The sequence below is a fragment of the Neomonachus schauinslandi genome, chromosome 16, assembly GCF_002201575.2.
Source record: "Neomonachus schauinslandi chromosome 16, ASM220157v2, whole genome shotgun sequence".
NCBI classification, from domain to species: Eukaryota; Metazoa; Chordata; class Mammalia; order Carnivora; family Phocidae; genus Neomonachus; species Neomonachus schauinslandi.
Window position 1 is genome coordinate 12,455,681 of NC_058418.1, and position 20,734 is coordinate 12,476,414.

Consider the following 20,734-nt stretch of genomic DNA (forward strand, 5'->3'; position numbering starts at 1 on the left):
GTGTGTGTGTGTGTGTGTGTGTGTGTGTGTGTGTGTGTGTGTGTGTGGCGCTTGGAAGTAAGATTTTGAGGCCCTGAGGACAATGTGAGAGACTATGAAAAAGAGACAGGGTAGGTGGTACGTGTGACCATGAAAGAGATGTCTGGGGCCTGGTGCACGTGCCTGAGAAAGAGACCCCAGGAGGGAGACTGCAGGGGAGGCCGCGGCTCTGTGAAGGCCGGAGGGGAGGTGTGTGTGGACAGATGATGTGGTAAAAGGCAGGGAGCAGGTGTGAGGGGCTGTGACACACAGACAGCGAGAGACCTGACTGGCAAGAGAAGACAGCCCTGAGTGGAAAGCCTGGGGGGTGGCTGTCATGCTGGGGCCAGGCTGTGGCCTTCCCTGCCTGACACGGCTGCCCCCTCAGGCCTGTTCGCTGAGCAGAGCCTGCAGGCCTTGCAGCAGGAGCTGGCTTGGGAGTGTGACTACCGTCGTGAGGCAGCTTGTGCCCAGAACTTCAGGTGAGCTGAGCCCCCCTCAGGCCCCCCAGGCCCCCCTCCCAGGATGAGCAGGAAGTGGAGGCCTGGGGTGGAGCCAGCAAACTTTTTTTTCTCCTCATTTGCTCACCCCTCCCTCCATTCACTCCTGACTTGATTTAACCCGTGTCCTCTGTGAGCTTGGGCATATCACTTCCTCTCCCTGTCAGTTTTCTCATCTGGCAAATGGGATGCACAACCACTATAGTCTGGTGGGGGAGATGGACTTGTCAGCAGGCACTTAGTCACGCCGTGAGATACCACCACACCGCTGGACGGGCAAAGCATTAACGGTCTGACACTGTCACGGGTGGGAGAGAACAGGGCTCCAGGTCATCCCTTATGCCTTTATCCACTGTGGGCAGGAGGAGGCTTTGAGATCAGCGTTTTGGAGAACAGTCTGGCTTCATCAAGGCCCAGTATTCTCATACAACCCGATAACCGCCCTCCTTGCTAAACAAATGCTGTAGGGACGCTTAGGCCGGTATACGCCGTCAGCCTTTTCCAGAATGCTCAGAGCAGCAATCACCCTAAACTGGACACAACCCAAATCTATCAAATTTACCCAGCAAAGTAGATAAATAAATGACGGTATATTCACCAGCGGAATATCACACAGCAGCGAAAATGAATGAACTCAGCTGCAAGGGAACAATGTGGTTGTATCTTAGAAGCATCGTGGTGTGCAGCAGTTAATTACACCCAGTGAGGTCCTCTACTGCATGGCCCATGGGTGTCCTGGGCCAAGGTGTGTAGATACGGAGCAAGAGAAGGGGCAGCGGCAGAGGGCAGTGGTTCCAGGCATGGGCCCTGGACTCAGATGTGGGATCCAGTCCCAGGTCAGCCCTTAACTGGCTGGGTGGCCTGGATCCGCACCCTTGGGAGAGCATCATCCTCATAGGGGAGTGAGGGGCAAAAGGGATTGTGTTAATTAAATGCTTGGCACAGGGCCTGGCCCAGGAGGAACGGTTCAAACAAGGACAAAAATAACAAGCCCCGAAGTGGGACCCTGAAGAGAAGAGTATGAAGTGGGCTGGGCCAGGGCACTCCTGTATGGGATCTGGAAGCCCCCATCCCTCCAGGATTTACCAGTGCCTTTAGAATAAAACCCAGATCATTCCCCTGGCCTGCCCCATCTCACTGCCCCCAGCCCCAGCCATCCCACAGGTCTCAACCAGGGATCTTGCTCATATTCTTTGCCTCCCAAGTCTTACACTGACACACTTAACTCAATCTATTATTGGTCTGTTTGTATATTTGTTAAGAGTGTGGTCTCTGGTGTCTGAGGGGCAGGCCCAGAGCTCATCCACTGCTCTATCCCCCAGCATCATCCCACACAGGGACAGACACCAAGAAGGAGTCAGTACTAACTGGTGTTCAGAGTAATGACTCCAAGGATTGGCCAATGAATATCACTATAGACTTGGAGATTTGTATATCAGCAACGCTTTTTTTGGACGGGTTCATTAATAAATTGATGAAAAAGTAATGCTCATCAAGTTTAATACATCGAGCTCTATCCTGGGGCAACCAGAAGTCATAGAGGTATTTCCGGTAGGGAGGTGGTAACTGGGGCTCCAGCAGCACCCAGCTTAGGGGTAGGCACAGAGTAGGCACTACGGAGATATTTGATGAATGAGTGAATGGGTGAATGAATGAAATGTCTGAATGAATATCAGTCCGGCCAGGAGTTGGCCATCGCTCAGGACAGAGAGGCACGAGGAGGGAAGGCAAGACATAGAAGGCAAGACTCCATGTTCCTGGAGCACTCCTCAGAGGAAGAGGAGGAGGCCTGAGCTGGGCCACAGGGGCCTGAAGCATGAGGTCCCGCCCCTCCCCCTCCCTTCTGCCCCAGGCAGTTGTTGGCAGATGACCCCTTCTTCCGGGTGCCCGCCGTGATTAAGGAGCTGTGCACAACGCGGGTGCTGGGCATGGAGCTGGCCGGAGGGGTCCCCCTGGACCAGTGCCAGAGCTTGAGCCAAGACATCCGGAACCAGGTACGGGGTCTCGAGGGGGCAGTAGGGAGGGCACTGTCCCCAGGCTGGTAGGGCTGGCCAGACCCACAGAGAGGGCTCTATAGGGGCGGATGACTCTGAGATGTCTGTTACTCCTCCCCACTCCAGATCTGCTTCCAGCTCCTGAGGCTGTGTCTGCGGGAGCTGTTTGAGTTCCGATTTATGCAGACAGACCCCAACTGGGCCAACTTCCTGTATGATGCTTCCAGCCACCAGGTTGGTTCCTTATGATGTGGATCACGGTACATTAGCTGCTTTAACAGATAGTTCCCTATGTTTCAGTAGCTCGACACAATAGTAGTTATTACCCACATGACAGGCCGGAGTGGCCCTCCTCCACATGGTGACGCAGGGACCCAGGCTCCTTCCCTTCTGTGATTGTGCCATCCCCTAAGGCTTGCAATGCTCTCCTTCCAGTGAAAGGGGAAAGAGAGGTTAAGAGGGTAGCGCCCTGCCTAATTGCTTTGGCCAGAAGTGACACATTGTTTCCTGTACCATTCCATTGATAAGAACTGGTCACACATTGATAAGAACTGGTTGAGGTGCAAGGGATGCTAGGAAATGGAATCTCCGCTAGGCAGTGGTTCCCTAGGGGCACAGTTTTTGGAAGGCAGTTGGTCATCACTGCCACACCTGTCATTCATTTAACACACCAAGCATCTACTGCCTCTTGACAGTGGTGCCAAGACAACCCTGATCCTCGCCTTCTCAGAGTTCCCAGTCTAGTGGAGGGACCCGTGACCAGACAGTGATGACTGAGCAGTTAGTACCATGATGGGGAAGCACAGGCCAGAGTGGTCAGTGACGGGGGAGGCACAGGGGGCCGTGGGGAGCCAGGGAAAGTGACTGACCTGGCACCAGGTCAGTGAGGTCAAGGAAGCCTTCTCGAAAGAAGTGCCCTTAAAGCTGAAACCAGAGAGATGAGAAGGGGACAGCCACCTGAAGAGCAGGAAAGAGAGAGCGTTCCCGGCAGAGGACACAGGTAGCCAAAGGCCTGGGGTAAGGGTTCGGACTGAAAGACTCAGTGAGCGTGGCTGCCAAATGGCTCTCTAAAGTGGCCTGTACCCATTCCGTCCCCAGAGGGATCTTTTGAAAACACAAATCTGGCCAAATTGTCCCTTCCATAGCTCCCCAGCCACCTCAGGATCAAGTCTGAGCCCTTTGCTGAGTGCAGTGTGGACCCACTGAGTCTCCAGCCTCAGTCCCTTGCCACCCCCTCCCTGCCAAGTGCACAGATAGCTTGTGTCCCTGCTAGGCTCATACCACACCACAGGGAAGTATTTTTCTACTCAGGGTGAGAGGGCAGTGATAATGAGTCCTGACATCAATTTATTGGGTCTCAACAGCATTTTTTGTTTTAAAGCCATAGAATAGAAGGTGCCAGTGTGTCGCAGATGGGAGGGATCCATATTATTTTGGGATGCTTTTGTTTGACCTTATAGTTGGGTGTGCCTGGGTACTGGTGCCCAAATAAAATCTGTATTTCTTGCTGTGGGTTGTGACCAATAGTGTGAACTCCACTGCCCTAGAGAAACTCTTATACATGTGCCCATTGGGCACTGTTTTTAATAGCAGAACCCAGAAACAACCACAGTGTCCATCGGCCAGATAAATGCACTGTGATATATTTACACGATGAAGTCCTTACACAGCAGTGAAAAAAATGAATGAGCTAGAGCTGAACATAGCAATGGGGATAAGTTGCAAAACCATGTTGGGCACAAAGAACAAGCCGCAGGATAACTATCATAAATACCATTTATATGAAGTTTTAAAACACGCAAAGCATGCCTGTTTATTGTTCACAGGTGCACACATATGTAGAGAATGTGGAAATGCACACATGGGAATTTCAGCGAATAATAGTTTAGTAATGATAATCTCGGGAAAGTGGTGACCCTGGAAGAGAGGAAGGGGGAGGTTGGATAAGGCCGGGGTCCATGGGAGGCTCCACCTGGATTGGTAATTTTTAATATTTTAAGCGGGCTGCTGGGATTTGTAGGTGTTCATTTTATTTTTCCACATATTTTATTATTATTTAGATTTTTTTCTATGCCTAAAACATATCGTTATGAAAAATAGGACCCAATATAAAAGCCAGGTCCCTTCAGTTTCATATGGGGGTGGATAGCAAGTGTGGAGATGGGAGGCCAGGAATCCAGGGAGGCAGCACGGCAGGGATTCTGACGAGGGGCACGGTGTGGGAATGGACCTGGGTCCCCCCCACCTCAGACAGTGGGGAGTGGTGGTGGACTCCCAGCATCCCTTTCACCATCTCTTGTCCCAGGTGACCCTGTTGGACTTTGGTGCAAGCCGGGAATTTGGGACCGAATTCACAGACCATTACATTGAGGTGAGTCCCCCCCCCCAACCCTGGGGTCTTTGAAGGGCCTCAAGCCCGATACTGAGGCAAGGGTGAGAAGGAGAAATATAGTATCTGGAATTAAGAAATCATATATAATAGTAATAGTAATAACTAATAAATAAAAAGCCCTTAATATGATGTCAGGTACTGTTTGAGGTACTGTCCATGTGGTAACTGATCTAAACCACGGAGCAACTGTATGGGGTCAGGACCATTTTTAAGCATTTTTTTAAAAGTTTTATTTATTTATTTGAGAGAGAGCGTGCACGCGCACACACACAAGTGGGGGGAGGGGCAGAGGGAGAAGCAGACTCCCGCTGAGCAGGGAGCCCAACACAGGGGCCCAATCCCAGGACCCAGAGATCATGACCTGAGCTGAAGGCAGATGCTTAACCGACTGAGCCACCCAGGCACCCCGGGTTAGGACCATTTTTTAGTCCCATTTTACAGATGAAGTTACTGGAGCTCAGAGAAGTTAAGTCACTTGCTCTAGGTCACAGCAGACCTGGGATCCAGACTCAGGGAGCCTAGCTCCCAAACCCTGACTAGCCCCGGATGGCCCACAGTGGCCATCCTGCCCCCTCCCCACACCCCAGGCTGTCCCAGGCCTTGGTATTCAGCCTTACACTCACATACCTCCCTGGCTGGATGCTCCCTGGGGGCAGCTCTCTCCTCAGGCACATCTGTTGTCTGTCCTTCCCACCCACCTACCTAAGGCATCTCATTAATTTGTTGAGATTGACTATTTGATGTGGGTCTTCTACTCATTTACTCATCAATTCCAACATTCTCTGACAACCCCCTGTGCCCAGCCCTGTTCTGGGCAATACCAACCCAGTGACTAATCCAACCCAGTCTCCGCCTTCACGGAGCTCACAGACCAGGACAGGGATAGACACTGTCAGGGCTGGAATGGGGGAGCACAGGAGACTGTGGAGCCCAGAGGAGGAGGCTGGGCCAGCCTAGGGGGTCAGGGAGAGCTTCCTGGAGGAAGAGGCATCAAGAGTTGAGACCTGAGGGATGAGGAAACCAACCAGGAAGAGGCAAGGAGGGTATTCCCGACTGATAAACATACAAAGGCCAAGAGGAGAGAAGGCATATTCCCATTAGAGCAACGCTTCTCAAACTTAGTGTCTATGAGACACCCACCCGCCCCCACTACCGACATGAGCCTATTAAATGCAAATCGTGGTCTGGAGTCCGGCATAAGATGCTGCATTTCTAACACACTCCCAGGTGATGCCAAAGCGACTGGTACAGGGACCACACTTTGAGTAATCAGTCCTGGAGGACCAAAAGGAAGTTCATTTCTGACTGGGCCAGCAGGTGAGGGGTGGAGCAGGAACCACTCTGAGTCTGAAAAGCCATGCTTTGCACCTTGTACTTTATCCAGGTGCTGTGGAGACCCACAGAAGGGATTTGAGCAGGGGTAGGACAGAGAAGTAGAAAACTCCCTCAGGAAAGCAGGTAGCCTTTGAGACTGGGGGCTGGGAGCCCAGGGAAGGGAAGAGAAGACAAGGCCCAGGGCTCTGGCTTGGGAACTGGGGGATGGTGGGGCCACCCCTGACATAGGGCAGGAAGGACGAGCTGGCAAACCCCACCTCCACCCCCCCACCCCCCACAGGCTCCTTGGGCCCTCTCTCCAGGCCACTTGAGGCACAGAGCCAAGGCCTCTCTCTCTGGGTAGGTGGGACATCTTGTGTGTCCCCCTAACCGCACCCCCCCAGGCCTATTTGGCATGGCTCTCCTCTGGTCTCCCCAGCCTTTTCCAGTTTAAAAAAAGCCCCGCCACACCGGTCCCTGAGGACCACAGGCCTGACAGATGGCCAGACAGGCTCGGGCAGGGGGAGCTGAGACAGACTAGAACTGCCAGATTGAATCCTGTATTTCCCTTCCTCCCGAGAAAGTGGTGAAGGTTTTCCTGCCTGGCCTTGCTGTTCCATGAAGTAGGGACTTTCGCATCCTAATAATGGTAGCTCCTCCTGGTTGTGGCGGATCCCACATGCAGGTCCGGTGCTACGCACTCCGCAGACACCTCCTCCTGCCTCCCGACAGCCACCCGTGAGGAAGATCCTTTCATCATCCCTGCTTCACAGATGAGAAAGCGGAGGCCCGAAGGCAAAGCGCCTTGCCCAGAATCTCTCAGCCGGCAAGTGGCAGAGCTGGGATGGGGCCCCAGCAGGCTGGCTCTCGCTTCTGTCTGTCCGCGCCCTCAACTCAACTCCTGCTCTCCCCACGCTCATTCGCCAAACAGGTTCACCAAGGGCCTCCCGAATGCCAGACCTTGAGCTGCAAGTCCGACTGGGACTAAACCCAGCCAGCATCCCTGCTGTCCTGGGGCTCCAAGCCCAGTATAGGAGACAGACATGAACCAGGCAATCACAGAGACGGCCCAGTGGCAACCTCAGATGGAGTTCTGGGCCATGGTCACATCCTTGTCTAGTTGAGTGTTTGGACCCATGAATAGCACTTGACATTTATTTTCCTCCAGGCAGGCTCTGCATTCTAGGCCAGGTGGGAAAAGCCCCTGACTACCCCCTTACCCCCCACCATCATCACCCCCCCCAGGCTCTGGAACAGTCCTGAGGGAGATATAGACAGGGACAAGGTGAGGAGGGAGAGGCTTCTAGGGGAGAGGACTTAAGTAGACCAGAATGTAGGGAGGGCCAGGCCAGTTTTCAAGACCCCTCCTTGAACCCCACTCCCTTGGCCTCTGACCTCTGCCAAACACCCAATTTCCCAGGTGGTGATGGCAGCAGCCAGTGGAGACAGAGACCGGGTCCTGCAGAAATCCCGGGACCTCAGATTCCTCACGGGCTTTGAAACCAAGGTGGGAAACACTGCGGGGGTTGGGGGGGCTGCTTATCTCTCCTGGGGGGAGCTCTGGGGAGGAGTGGGGGGAATGGAGGCTGCTTGGCTACTCACAAACTATGGGGAAATGGGCCCCATTTATCTCTTCTAGAGGGAGGGAGTGGGGGGCTGCTAGTGGGTACTGGGGGTGGAGAAGTGGAGGCTGTTTCTCTGTTCTAGAGTGAGGGCTACTGGTCTCCGGGAGGCTCTGAGAGGAAGTAAAGAGCCATTTTGGGGAGGCCTGGGGGCTCTGGAAGGAGTGAAGGCTGCTTATGACTCCGGACGGAGTAGGGGGCCTGCGTTTATACTTGAGGGTATGAGGGAGACGAGGGTGCTCATCCCTTCTAGGTTAAGTGGAGGGCTGTACCTCCACGCCGCGTGCCTCTTGCTCTCCCCCATCCATAGGCATTCTCGGATGCCCACGTGGAGGCAGTGATGATCCTGGGGGAGCCCTTCGCCACCCCGGGCCCCTACGACTTCGGGGCAGGTGACACTGCCCGCCGAGTGCAGGGCCTCATCCCTGTGCTGCTGCAGCAGCGGCTGCGCCCACCGCCTGAGGAGACCTACGCCCTGCACCGCAAGCTGGCAGGGGCTTTCCTGGCCTGCGCCCGCCTCCGTGCCCACATCGCCTGCCGGGACCTCTTCCAGGACACCTACCACCGCTACTGGGCCAGTCGCCAGGCGTAGCCACTGCCCGCGGCCTGTTTTGCCTGTGGCCTCCTGGCCAAAAGGGATGTGTGGTCAGACCCGTTAGACAGCATCCCGGGATTCTGGCCCCAAAGCAGGCCATCCCCGGCTGTGATGCCTCCTTTCCATTCTCCTGCAGGTCGGGGACCGCCCCCCACCTTGGGCTTCCCAGTCTTGCCTAACTCCCTTCCTGGGATCTGGGGAACCCTCGGGCTAGGGAACCCCCAGCTTCACACCCCATATCCTGCTCTCCCCACTCCAAAGTGGGCGTCCAGGAACTCTGCGCCAGGGATTAACTTATTTTTGCCAACATTTAAGAGTCTTAGGCCCCCTGCCCACCAGCATGCAGATCCAGACTCATGTAGATGGGGAGGCCCTCAATTCTGCCTCAGGTCTCCCACGGATCGGGCCAGTGAAAGGGGAGGGGCGGTGGTTGGTGGAGGCAGCCCTCACCTTTGCTGCCCTCACCCCTTCACCAGCTGCGTTCTCCCCATTCTCCCTGGCTCCATCTTTTCTATGTGTTGGGGAGGGTGTTTCAAACTTCAGACGGGAATAAAAGCGGCTCCCCTTCCCGGCTACTTTCTCTGCGCTGGGGGGAGGGGGGTGTTGGGGGGGAGGAGCTCTCAGCCTGCCTCCAGGTGCAGATGGCCAGCCCCCTCCCATCCTCTGGTCTGAAAGCCCCAGCCCAGCCTGGGCCATCTGTTGCCGGGAACCTCCTTCTACCCATTCCCTCCCACCCGCCCCCGCTCCCGCCCCTCCCGCACGTGCTGACCACCTGCTCGAAAGGCTGTGGCAGCTGAGAAGGCCTGCCCCCCCTCCCAACCTCCCAGGCTCCCCGCTCCCTCCCGTCGGCTCCCGGCAACCTCGCCTTCGCTAATGGGCCATAATGCCCCTGCCAGCTGCTTTGCCAAACCCACAGGACTGAGTGGGAGCGGGGATGCAGTAGTGGCCAGAACCGCGCCCTGGTCCCACCCCGGCGCCCCCGCCCCCGAAGCCGAACCGCTCACGCACTAGAACGCCGGGGTCTCTTCATTCCCCCTCCCCTTCCTTGCAAAAAGTGCCTCGTCACCGCTTCTGCCCGCCCCCGCTGGGCTGGGAGAACCGTGGGGTTAGCTGGAAGATTTGGGTATGTGGGGCGGCAAAGGGCTTCTTGATGCAGCTCTTTTACGGACATGGAACAGAAGGGGACCTGAGGTCAAGGGTCACGGAGGGGAAGAGAGCCCACGCCTAGACGGGCCTGGGGGAAGGTCTCAGCGAGGCTCACATGCTGGCTCAGCCAGGGACTGGCCAATGGGCGTGGCGGGGCGGTGGCCGCACCGGGGGAGGCGGGGTCATATCTGCGTATAGGCGTGGCCTGCAGGCCAGGGGGTGCGGCTTGAGCCGGCCAGGCGCCGGGCCGGGGCGGGGTTTTCTTGCATATCCCGCAGGCGGCGGGCCAATGGGCGGGGCTGGGGCGGGGAGCCCAGGCAGGAGGGGCGCTCCCCCGCCCCCGGAACGGAATCCTCCCGGGGAGCGGAGCAGGCTCGCGCGCGTGCATCCCACACCATCCCCCGGCCCCCGGCCCCGGCCGGCGTCAGACCGAGCTGCCGCCGCCGCCGCCGCCGCCGCCACAGGAGCAGCAGCGCTCGGGGATCCGGGCCCAGCCGGGGCCGCGGGAGGCGGGGGCGCCCGGGCCCTGGATGTCCCGCAGCGCGGCGGCCAGCGTGAGAAGGGCGGGAGAGGGGGACTGGGGTGGGGGGCGGCGCCGCTGCTGATGTGGCGGAGGGTGGGAGGCGGCCGCGGCGCCCGGATGGAGAGAGGGTGCCAAGGCTGGGGAGGGTGGGCCTGGGTGGGGGTCCAGAACAGGCCCCCTCAAAGCCAAAGCTTGAGAGACTGGGGTTCGGGGCACGGGCCCTCTCTTGCCAAGGCCCTTGGACATAGACCTGCCCCTCAAAAAAAAAAATCAAGGACAGGGGGACAGATTCTAGGTACAACTCCCTGGGCAAGGTTTTGGGGATGGGGTCCAGGACACAACCCCACATCAGGCCAAGGCCTCCAGGAGGCCGTTCCAGAGCAGACGCAATCCCTACCCCTCCCTGCCTGAGGTGGTCTCTGAGCACAACAACCCTCTAGGCAAGGTGCTGAGGATGGGGGTCCCTGGGCACAGCTTCCCCACCAAGCCAAGGCCTGGGGGGGATTCCAGGCACAGTCTGTACCCAGGCCTCAGAGACGTCCTGAGCACAGCATCCCCCCCAATCCTTGGGCGGCGTCCCAGGAATAGCCCCTTCTCAAAACAAGGTCCCTGTGCCTGGGACTCCACCCCCCGCCCCCCAGCCTGAATAAAATAGGGAAATTTCAGGCAACCCCCAAGGGCTTGGTCAAGGGTCCCTGGGGCTGCCCAGCTGCCTGGGAGCGGCCCCACCCGCAGACAATGTGCCGCCTCCCTCTCCTGGGTATGGCCCCCCAGGCTCCAAGATTCAGGCTGGGGGTGGGGGGCGGCTCCCCAGGGACCCAGTGCAGCCCTGTCTGTCTGCAGCGTCTGCGGGTGACGGCGGCTTTGTGTGTGGTACCTGGGGGGAAGGGGGGAAGCAAGCGATAGGGAGGTGGCTAAGAGTGTGACCCGGTGTTTGTGTGACTGTGGCTGTGTGTGTGTGCGTGTGTGTGTGCGCTGGAGCTGGTGACTCTGAGGAATCCTGTGCGTGTGTCTGTGTTTTGTGGTTGTGTCTAGTAATGTGTACGATGGTGTCTGTGTGTGACCCCAGCATTTGTGTGACTCTGTGTGTGTGACAGCTACTCCTTGTGCAGAACCCTGTACTTTTTAGTCTGTGTTTGGGTGTGCGTGTGCATGGTTGCGACCATGTGGTTGTGTCTGTGATTACGTCTTTTGTGACCCTGGGTGTGTGCTTTGGTAACTATAACTGGGTTGTGACAGTGTGTGTGTTGGGTCTGGGGTTGGGCGAGTGTGTGGGCGACAAGCTGTGGGTGGAGTTGGGACTGTGTACGTGGAGTTGTGTCTATGACTGTGGCCATGTGCCACTCTCCCGGTGATTTGTGAGTGTTTGTGGTTGCGTCTATAACTGATTGTATACGTGGGTCACACATATGTCTATGTGACACACAACTGTCCCTGCAATTCTGGGTATGTGCCTGCCATTATATATGAAGACACATGGTGCTCGGTTGTGTGATGGCCCTGTGACGTGTAGGACAACGGTTGTGTGTTCATGGTCACATCTATGTCTCCATCTAGCTCTGTGTGTTGATACTAAGTGACTGTGGGCATTTATAGTTGTGTCTGCGTGGGATTTGGGTGAAAGACTGGAGTAGGGGTCTGAACCCCTGACTGAGGGTTATTTCATCGTGTGTGACTCAAGCTCTAGTTGTGTCTGTGTGTGGTGGCACCAGGTACTGTGTTTGTGTGTGTGTGGGGGGGGTGTCTAGGTGATTGTGGCTTCTAGATTTGTGTGTGACCTGTGTGTCTGCGACCCTGGGTGATTCTGTGTACATAAGTGTATGTCATGGCCCGAGAGAGTAGGCGTGTCTATAGCCGTGTGGCTCTCTGGTGTGTGTGTGTGTCCCTGTGTGCGTGCTGGACCACATGGGTTTCCATCTAGGTGATTTGGTAACCGGGTGACTCTCCTGACTGCATACACGGCTCTACCAGGAACTGTGTCTTCTGTGTAGACGCAGCTATGAGCCCTATGTCCGGGTCACCGCATTTCTGAGCTCTGTCTCTTCGTCACTGTGTGCTTATGACGTGTGACATAGAAATTGTGTGCTGATGTCTCTCTGTGTGAGATACTGTGCGTCTGTCCACATGGCACTGCGACTGTATGTGGCCACAGGCTTCTCCCCGTGACCTGTGTGTTTGCGTGAAGAGAGGCTGTGTGTTTGTGATGGGGTGACATGTGCAGCCGGGGATGGGACACTGGGGGACTGTGTCATGGCCAGGGTGTATGGCTGGGTAACGTGGACACTGATGCTGTGTGGCTTGGCACACGTGGCCATTTCTGAAACGCGTATGGCTGGAACTCTGAGCCAGCAACCGTCTGGCCATACCTGAGCGTGGCCATCCCGAGGGACAGTCGTTTCTGGGTGGTTCTATGCATGTCTTCAGTGTGCGTGCCTGGTCCTCTATCCCGCACAGGCCAGGGCCATCCGTGTCTCTGTGTGTGGTTGGCTGGGGAGGACTCTCCATGTTAGGTGTGGCTGGTGCTGTGACCACACGTGTGTCCCTGTGACCGGGTGTGTGTGACCGTGAAGCACCTGTGGCTGTGGTGGGGTGAGACCGAATGCGTGTCGGTGTGTCTGCGTGCACCCATGACCACATGTCATCAGGCAGCGGTGGAGCCGCGTGTGACAGGTGTGTGTGGCTGGGACCATGTCCGTGCGTGACTCCGTGCTAATGGGCGACCTCTGACCGGTGTGACTCTAGGTGCTGCAACACGAGTGTGTCGAGCGGGGGCCTGAGGAGATGTCACTGGGAGGGAGTCCTGCTCCGGTGTGTGTGCCCGGGCCCGGCTCTCCGTACGTGGCTGAGAAAACAAGAAGCGACCAAACATCCAGTAGCTGATGTGACCAGATGTTTGTGGCAGCGCCCAGGCAGGCTGGGGCTTGCTGTTCACATGGACAAACGTCTGTGTCTGTGAACACGGATGTGTGACCAGCTGGTGATAGTGGCAGACGCCGTTTACGTGTGTCTGTGTGATGCGGCGTGTGCGGCTGGGTGGTTTCTGTGCATAGTCACACGTGCGGACCTGTGCCCAGGGGCCGGGGACCACTGTAGACCTGAGTTGCATGCATGCACGCATGTGACAGTATGTTTATGTGTAGCCTGGACATGTGTCTAGGGGTCAAGGCCACTCCCTCCTCACACCATCCCCTTGGGTACTGAGGGCCTCCTGAGGCCAGGACATCCCCAACACATGCCCCCCGAAACACACCTACTCATTCCTGGGCCCTTGCTACCAGGTGGCTGGTCTCCCTAGTAACAGTTGCTATGACAACCGGGGCTCTCATTAGGGAACCTGAGATGGGGGGGGGTTTGGCTGTTGTCCAAAGAGGGGGTGAGGTAGGGGACTGAGCCCCAACCCAAGCCAGTTTCTCACCTTCTCCTCCCTTCCTTGGGCAGGGCGGACCCAGGAGGCCTGAGCTCCATCTGCCCCCAGCCCCCTGTGGGGCCCCGGGGCCCCCTGAAACCTCCAGGACGGAGCCAGGTGAGTGACCAGCTGGGGCCAGGGCAAGGGCTGAGTGAGTGCGTGGGTCTGCCTCGCACGACCGGGGGCACTGTCCCTGTGCTCACACGGGCTTAATCACACTCATGAGTGGACACCTTCGAATGTCTTCCCTGCACACTCAGTGACCGTCAATCACACCCTCACAAATAACACTCATGAACACACTCTCAGACAACAACCTCCTGCTCTCACACATCTACCCAGATACTCGGTGGCAGAGACACACCCTCAGAACAACACGCATGAACCCACACTCTCTACAACAGCTACACACTCTGACACACACACTCTCCCAAACAAAAGCCACAGACACACGGCCTCACCACCAACAGCGGCACTCTTGGCCAGAGACACGGACTCTCGGATAACTCAGTCACACACTGTCCTAGGCGACAGCTATCGAAGACAATAGCCACACCCGCACACAGACACACAGCTTCAAAAACAACGGTCATGGACACACCGTTTCGAAGACAACAGCTTCGTGCTCAGACACATGCTCACAGGCAATGTTCCCTGACACACAGTCCATGACCACTCTCACACTTAGATACCCTTCAGCAACAACCTTCCGGCACCTTCACTTATGGACAACAACCACACTCTTGGACACTGACCCGCTCACAGACAGCACTCCCAGACACACTTTTACAGACAACCATTCTCAGACCTGTGTCCTTCTGTACATACAGTCTTCAGAAATACACTCATAGATTATCGCTGTATGCTCAGATCTAGACACTGTTCAGGAATATACCAGTTGCACACTTGCTTGCACACACATACACACACAGAGGCCCCATCTGCTGGTGGTGCTCTATCCTGGTTGGCCCCTCATGCTCCTCCTATGACTGTCAGGATGGCTTATCAGTCAGTGAAGACTGTCCCCACCTCCACTGTGGCCACTTCCACTCCCCCACCTTCATCTGATGCTCACAGGTGCACACCACCCTGGGGGCTCCTGCCTTCGACTAGACACAGTTGACAGAGGAGCGGACCTCAGAGGGACAGAGACAAGCCCCCAGCCCCCACACCCTCTGGCTTGGGTTCTGGACCTCAATCCTTGGACTTTTTGAGTCTCCCCACATCGAACCCATGCAACTCCCAACTCTCATGCTCTCTGACCCTCTCATCCCATGACCTCCTACCCCTAAAACCCCTGGCCTCATGACTCATGGCCCCTACGCCTTCTAACCCCTGTGCCCTCCAAGGTCTTGACTCCCCATTAGTTTGGATCCTCATACCTCCTGTCTCACATCCCTAATCTCCAGACTGCTAAAAGCTGTGATTCATGACCGCCCCCATCCCAGACCTCCATGTACTCTGGCCTGAAGTTTTTCTTCTGAAGCCCCACTGCTGACTCTGGCATTCCCCTGCCTTACCCTGTCCCCTGACTGTTGCTGATGCATGTTCCCTGAATGCCATGTCCTTTGACCCAGTGACCCCCCCCAACCCTGTAACCCAAATCCCATGTTATCTGACCCCATGTTCCCTGAGCACTGTATCCATCCCCCTGGAGCCCATGCCTCCAGCCCCTGCCCTTAACCCGCGTGCCCCTGTCCTGTGTTACCAGAAGGGGTGGGCACCATGAATAAGTTACGACAGAGCCTGCGGCGGCGGAAACCAGCCTACGTGCCCGAGGCGTCGCGCCCCCACCAGTGGCAAGCAGACGAGGACGCGGTACGCAAGGGCACGTGCAGCTTCCCGGTCAGGGTGAGTGGGCGGGGCGCGGGCGGGGATGTGGGCGGGGCGCGGGCAGAAGCTGTGAGCTCGCGGGTCCCTGGTGCTGGGCGGCCTGGCTGAGGCCCCGTTCTGTACAGAAGACAGGTCACATTCCCAAAGAGCTGTGGAGCCTGCTGGAGCAGGACCCCAAGGTCTGAGCCCCTCAAAGGCGGGATCAAAACCCAACACATATTCTCTTGTACCAGGAAGGTATTACCTGGGGAGTGGGGGGTACCTTCTTCCTGGAGTCAACCTATTCTGTGGGAGCTCACAATTTCCACCAGGCACTGGACGACTCTTCACAACACACACTGCGCTTCTGTGAGGGAGACAGCAGGATTCAGGTTCAAATCCCAACTCAGCCCCCATCAGCTGTGGTCACAACCACTGTGTTTCCCTTCCCCCAGAAGCAGACATGGAGTGTGAGGGGTCCATCTGGAGGTGTGGGAGACGCTGGTGGGGCTGAGGAAGGGTAGGCAGCCCATAAAGGGTGTGTCACTAACCTGCAGCTGTGGGCACCCCAATAGCCCTAGGGAAGAATGCTGGGAAATAGAGCCACCCCAGCTACAGGGTGAGGGAGCTGGGGTACGCTCACCCCATCGGTCATCGGTGGGCCAGTCCTGAGGCCCAGAGATGCAGACACTGGCGTCCAGAAGGAAGAGGGTAACGTGTTAAGGCCCAGGAATAGAGGCAAGATGGGAATCAGAGAACGCCTGCTTCAGCATTCTCATCTGTATATCTGGTATGGGAGCAGAGTACCCGCCTCACAGGGCTGAGGTGCAGAGTGGATTCATATGTACGATGGGCGAGGGACCTTGCGTTACGCATCACAGCTGCTCAGGGGACACTGGGAAGGTATTGATTACTGTGCTGATTTCCATGCTCCCGTCTCCTCCCTGCCAAGTACCTGGGCCATGTGGAGGTGGAAGAGTCCCGGGGGATGCATGTGTGTGAAGATGCCGTGAAGAAGCTGAAGGCGGTGAGTGCGGGGTGGAGCCGGGAGGGGGCCAGCTCAGACCCCAGGAGGCAGCCCTGACCAGGCCCTTTATCCTCCTCCCCACCCCAGATGGGCCGGAAGTCCGTGAAGTCTGTCCTTTGGGTGTCAGCCGACGGGCTCCGAGTGGTGGATGACAAGACCAAGGTAGGAGGCCTGAGGGGGTGGCAGGGGGCACCGGTGGGCCCCTCACCTCCCCCCCGTTTGAATCAGGGCTTAGGACGCCTTCCCACCCACCTCCAGGATGTCCCTCCCTCCGGGGCCTTCTAGACCATGTGCTCCTGCAACATCTTGGCACACCTCGTAGGCATAACTCAGGACTGAGTCCTGCAGTTATTATGAGCTGGCACAGATAGTGGGTGCGATCACAGGCTGTGGAGCAGCCGTCTTAGCTCGGATCCCAGCTCACCCACGTATCTGCTGGGTGACCCAGAGTATGAGATTTAACCCCTCCGGGCCTCAGTTGCCTCATCTGTGAAATGAGGATAAACATGGAGCCTGCCCTAAATGAGAAGGTAGGTTCACGCAGTGTAAAATGGTGCTTGGTGCAGTATTTGTGCTCAGATCAGTGGATGTTAGCTGTTCTGGGTTTATTGTCAGTGCACGCGGCCAGGATCTGAGCACCTGTTTGCTCACCGTTGATTTCCCGGCCCAGAGACTGCCCAAGGAGGCAGCAGCACATGACAAGAGTTAGGTTAGCAACTAAACAGGATTGATGCCTTTGCACAGGCGGTTCCTGAGCGCAGAGAGACCCTTCCCTGCCTTTTTGCCTAGTTAATACCTCTTCCAGGAAGCTCGGCCCGTCTCCTTAGCAAGCTGAGTTGGGCACCTCCCCATGGCTCCCACTGGTCCCTGTGCCTCCCCCGTCCCGGCCCTGAGCCCTTCCTCGTGTCTCTCTCTGGTGAGGGGCCTGAGTCCCACACTAATGGGGGAGCCCCATTCAAGCAGGGCCCACCTCTGTTTCAATGAGTGCAGCGTCCCCGACCCCATTCAGGACAGGACAGAGAGCAGACACTAAGGGAGTGCTGAATGAATACGTGAAAGATAGTTCAAGTTCCTCTCCTGGTTTCCCTGGACACCATCCAGGACCTGCTGGTAGACCAGACCATCGAAAAGGTCTCCTTTTGTGCCCCTGACCGCAACCTGGACAAGGCTTTCTCCTACATCTGTCGGGATGGGACCACCCGCCGCTGGATCTGCCACTGTTTCCTGGCGCTCAAGGACTCTGTGAGTATCACCGAAGCCGGGAGGAAGCTGGCTGACTCTTCTCTCCTGTGGCGTCGGGCCAGCCACTCACCCCTCCTCTCCGTGCCCCGTGTCCTCACAGCTCCTAACTTAGAGTTCAGGGAGGCTGGAGGGAGTTAATACAAAGTATTTGGAATGATGGCTGGCACATCAGAAGCGCCCAGGAAAACATTAATTATCATCTTCCTCATTATCCATAGTTCTGCATGTTTCTCTTATTTTTGTTTTTTATGAGGGTTGTATGCATATAGTAACATGCACAGGTGGTCTGGGCAGGGCTCCATAAACTCGTGCTTACATAAAAACCCCAGCCAGGCCAAGTTGTAGAGGGTTTCCTGCCCCCAGCTGGTCCCTCAGGCCCTTCTCAATGATACCCCCAGGGTACCCACTCTTCTTTTAGCCTCGATTCACTGTGCCTGCATCAAGGTCCCCGCCGAGAATCTGATGGAAGCCACAAATGGACTGTCTTCTCAGAAACATTCTCTTAGTTAGGATTCTGAGGCTGTGACAGAAAACCCCCAGCTGCCAGTCATTTCAGTGAGATAGATATTTGTCCCTGGTTCGTGTGAAAGACATCCAGAGGCAGGCAGTGCAGGATTGGTGTGGCTCCTCTCTGCCCATCAAGAGCTGCAGCTCCTTTATCTTGTCGTGGCACCGGAGTGTGGCCTCCACTCCATGATCCAAAATAGGTGCACATGCTCCAGCCTTCGCATCTTCATTCCAGCTACATAAAGGAGGGAGCTTCCTTCCACTGCACTGCTGCAGAGATAAATCCAGCTTCCCAGTGTCCCAGGTTAAAATTCTGAAAAGAAGGCATGGGATTGACCTGGCTTGGGTCAGGCCTCCCCTTGGTCCAGGGAGCGTGGAGCACACAGACTGACATCCAATATGGAGGAGGACCTCCCCAAAGGGAATTTGGGGTGCTGTTATCAAAAGCAAGGGGAATGGATACTTTGCAAGTAAAACAACACGTACCCCTCTCAGATTTTCACAGGATTCCTTCGTATTTCAGAAATCCCCGCCCCAAGAGCTCCGAACTCCCAAAACTGGTCAGTACTCCCAACTTCCTCACTCATACACACACTCTCAGACCTCAAACCAGATGTGGAAAACCAATGTGAGAGTGTCGGGATGGATTAGTCAGTACTGGTGAGTGCCTGCCAGGGGCTAGCATGGAGATCTCAGAAACCAGAGCCTCGAGCAACTGCATGTTTCCTGAGCATAGCAGGCTAAGTTGTATCAGCTATCTGTTGCTGCATAACAAATTGCTCCAACGTTTAGTGGCTTAAAATGACAGTCATTTATTATCTCTCAGGGGTTTTATAGGTCAGGGATTTGGATGCAGCTCAGCTGGGTGGGCCTGGGTCCAGGGTCTCTTATTTCTGCTACAATCCAATGGTGTTTGGAGCTGTAACCCCAGGAGTCTGGCTGGATATCCCCACTCTTCACATATCTCAGGACGTCTCCACAAGGACTCTCTGGCAGGGGGGTTCAGGAGAGCTGGACTTCTTACATGGTGGCACATGGCTCCAAAGTGAGTAGAGATGAGAGAGCTCGCACCTGCTTGGTCTTGGTCTTGGAAAGCACACAGCCTTGCTTCTGTGGGATTCTCTTTGTCCAGACGTTTGCAGAGGTCTTCCCAGGCTAAGTGGGGAGAACACAGACTCCACCTCTGATAGGGGAGTGACAAAATTCTGGAAGAGCAGGCGGTTGCCAGAAATTTGTTGTGGCTATTTTTGGAAAACATGTGGCCACATGGTTAGTGTGGATTCAGTGTCACACCACCTAGCTGTGGGACATGAAGCCCGAGTGACTTTCCTCTCAGGGACTCAGTCTCTTCCTCCATGAAATGGGGGTGTTAGCAGTGGCTGCTCACAGGTGTGTTGGGGAAGCATTCGTTAGGATCACACCTAGAAAGTTCTACACAGAGTCCCATAACATGTGTTCAGTCACGAGGAATAGTTGCTGTCATTTGAAAAGTACTTGGGATGGGGGGCGCCCGGGTAGTTCAGTCAGTTAATCATCTGCCCTCAGCTCAGGTCATGATCTCAGAGTCCTGGGATCGAGTCCTGCATCCAGCTTCTCGCTCAGTGGGGAGTCTACTTCTCCCTCTCCCTTTGCCCCTCCCCCTCTTTGTGCGCGCTCTCTCTCTCTCTCTCTCTCTCTCTCTCTCTCTGTCTCTCAAATAAAATAAAATCTTGAAAAGTACTGAGGGGTAAGAATCAAAGCAAGAAAAGAGCAAGGCCATCTCCTCTGGGTAAAGAGCGTGACCTTCTCTGTATTCCCTTCCACTTCTGAACCTTGGGTTTGAAGCATTAAGCAGCAGAACTCCCAGCATTCCCCAAGTGTAACTTTATTTTTTGAGGTGCAATTCACATGAAATTCATCAGATTGAAGCGTACACTTCAGTGGCATTTAGTAGGCTCTCAACCTTGTTTGTTCATCACCTCTCTCTAGTTGCCAATATTCTCATCGCTCCTAAAAGGGACCTCAGACCCATTAAGCCGTCACTCCCTGTGCCCCACACCCTCCTCCCCAAGCCTGGCAATGGCTAGTCGTCTTTCTGTCTCTCTGGAGTTACCTCTTCTAGATAGTTCATACAAATTGAGTCATACGGTATGTGGTCTTTCGCGACTGGCTTCTTTCTCTTAGCATCATGTTTTTGAAGTTCATCCTCATTGTAGCATGTCAGTACTTTTTTATGGCTGAATAATATTCCATTGTATGGATATATTACATGTTGTTTAACTTTTCATCCACTGATGGACATTCGGGTGGTTTCTACCTTTTGGATATTGTGAATAGTGCTGCTATGGATATTGGTGCGCAAGTATTTGTTTGAATACCCGTTTTTAATACTTTGGGGTCTATACCTAGAAGCTGGATTGCTAGATCATATGCTAGATCTATGTTTAAATTTTTGAGGAATTGCCAAACTGTTTTCCACAGAGGCTACACCGTTTTACATTCCCACAAGCAAAGTACAAGGGTTCCAATTTCTCCACATCCTGGCCAGCACTTAATACTTTCCTTTTTTTTTTTTTTTTTTTTTAATTATAGCCCCCCTGGGGGCACCTGGGTGGCTTTTTTTTTAAGTGTTTGCTTTCGGCTCAGGTCATGATCCC

The 20,734-nt window shown here is 55.4% G+C and overlaps 2 protein-coding genes across 3 annotated transcripts in view; both read left to right on the forward strand.

The window, feature by feature from the left end:
- Window positions 1-8,858, forward strand: part of COQ8B (coenzyme Q8B) — a 16,353-nt gene extending 7,495 nt beyond the window's left edge. Inside the window, exons 10-15 of the mRNA XM_044922207.1 lie at window positions 407-500; window positions 2,371-2,512; window positions 2,639-2,746; window positions 4,818-4,883; window positions 7,639-7,725; window positions 8,151-8,858. Coding sequence (XP_044778142.1) covers window positions 407-500; window positions 2,371-2,512; window positions 2,639-2,746; window positions 4,818-4,883; window positions 7,639-7,725; window positions 8,151-8,432 — 779 coding nt within the window. The 3' untranslated portion in view covers window positions 8,433-8,858. The remainder of the gene's footprint in view (window positions 1-406; window positions 501-2,370; window positions 2,513-2,638; window positions 2,747-4,817; window positions 4,884-7,638; window positions 7,726-8,150) is intronic.
- A 1,016-nt stretch (window positions 8,859-9,874) lies between these two features.
- Window positions 9,875-20,734, forward strand: part of NUMBL (NUMB like endocytic adaptor protein) — a 23,395-nt gene continuing 12,535 nt past the window's right edge. For both annotated transcript variants that reach the window (XM_021700939.1, XM_021700940.1), the window contains exons 1-6: window positions 9,875-10,135; window positions 13,543-13,627; window positions 15,222-15,361; window positions 16,275-16,349; window positions 16,437-16,511; window positions 17,451-17,591. In XM_021700939.1, coding sequence (XP_021556614.1) covers window positions 10,112-10,135; window positions 13,543-13,627; window positions 15,222-15,361; window positions 16,275-16,349; window positions 16,437-16,511; window positions 17,451-17,591 — 540 coding nt within the window. In that variant the 5' untranslated portion in view covers window positions 9,875-10,111. The remainder of the gene's footprint in view (window positions 10,136-13,542; window positions 13,628-15,221; window positions 15,362-16,274; window positions 16,350-16,436; window positions 16,512-17,450; window positions 17,592-20,734) is intronic.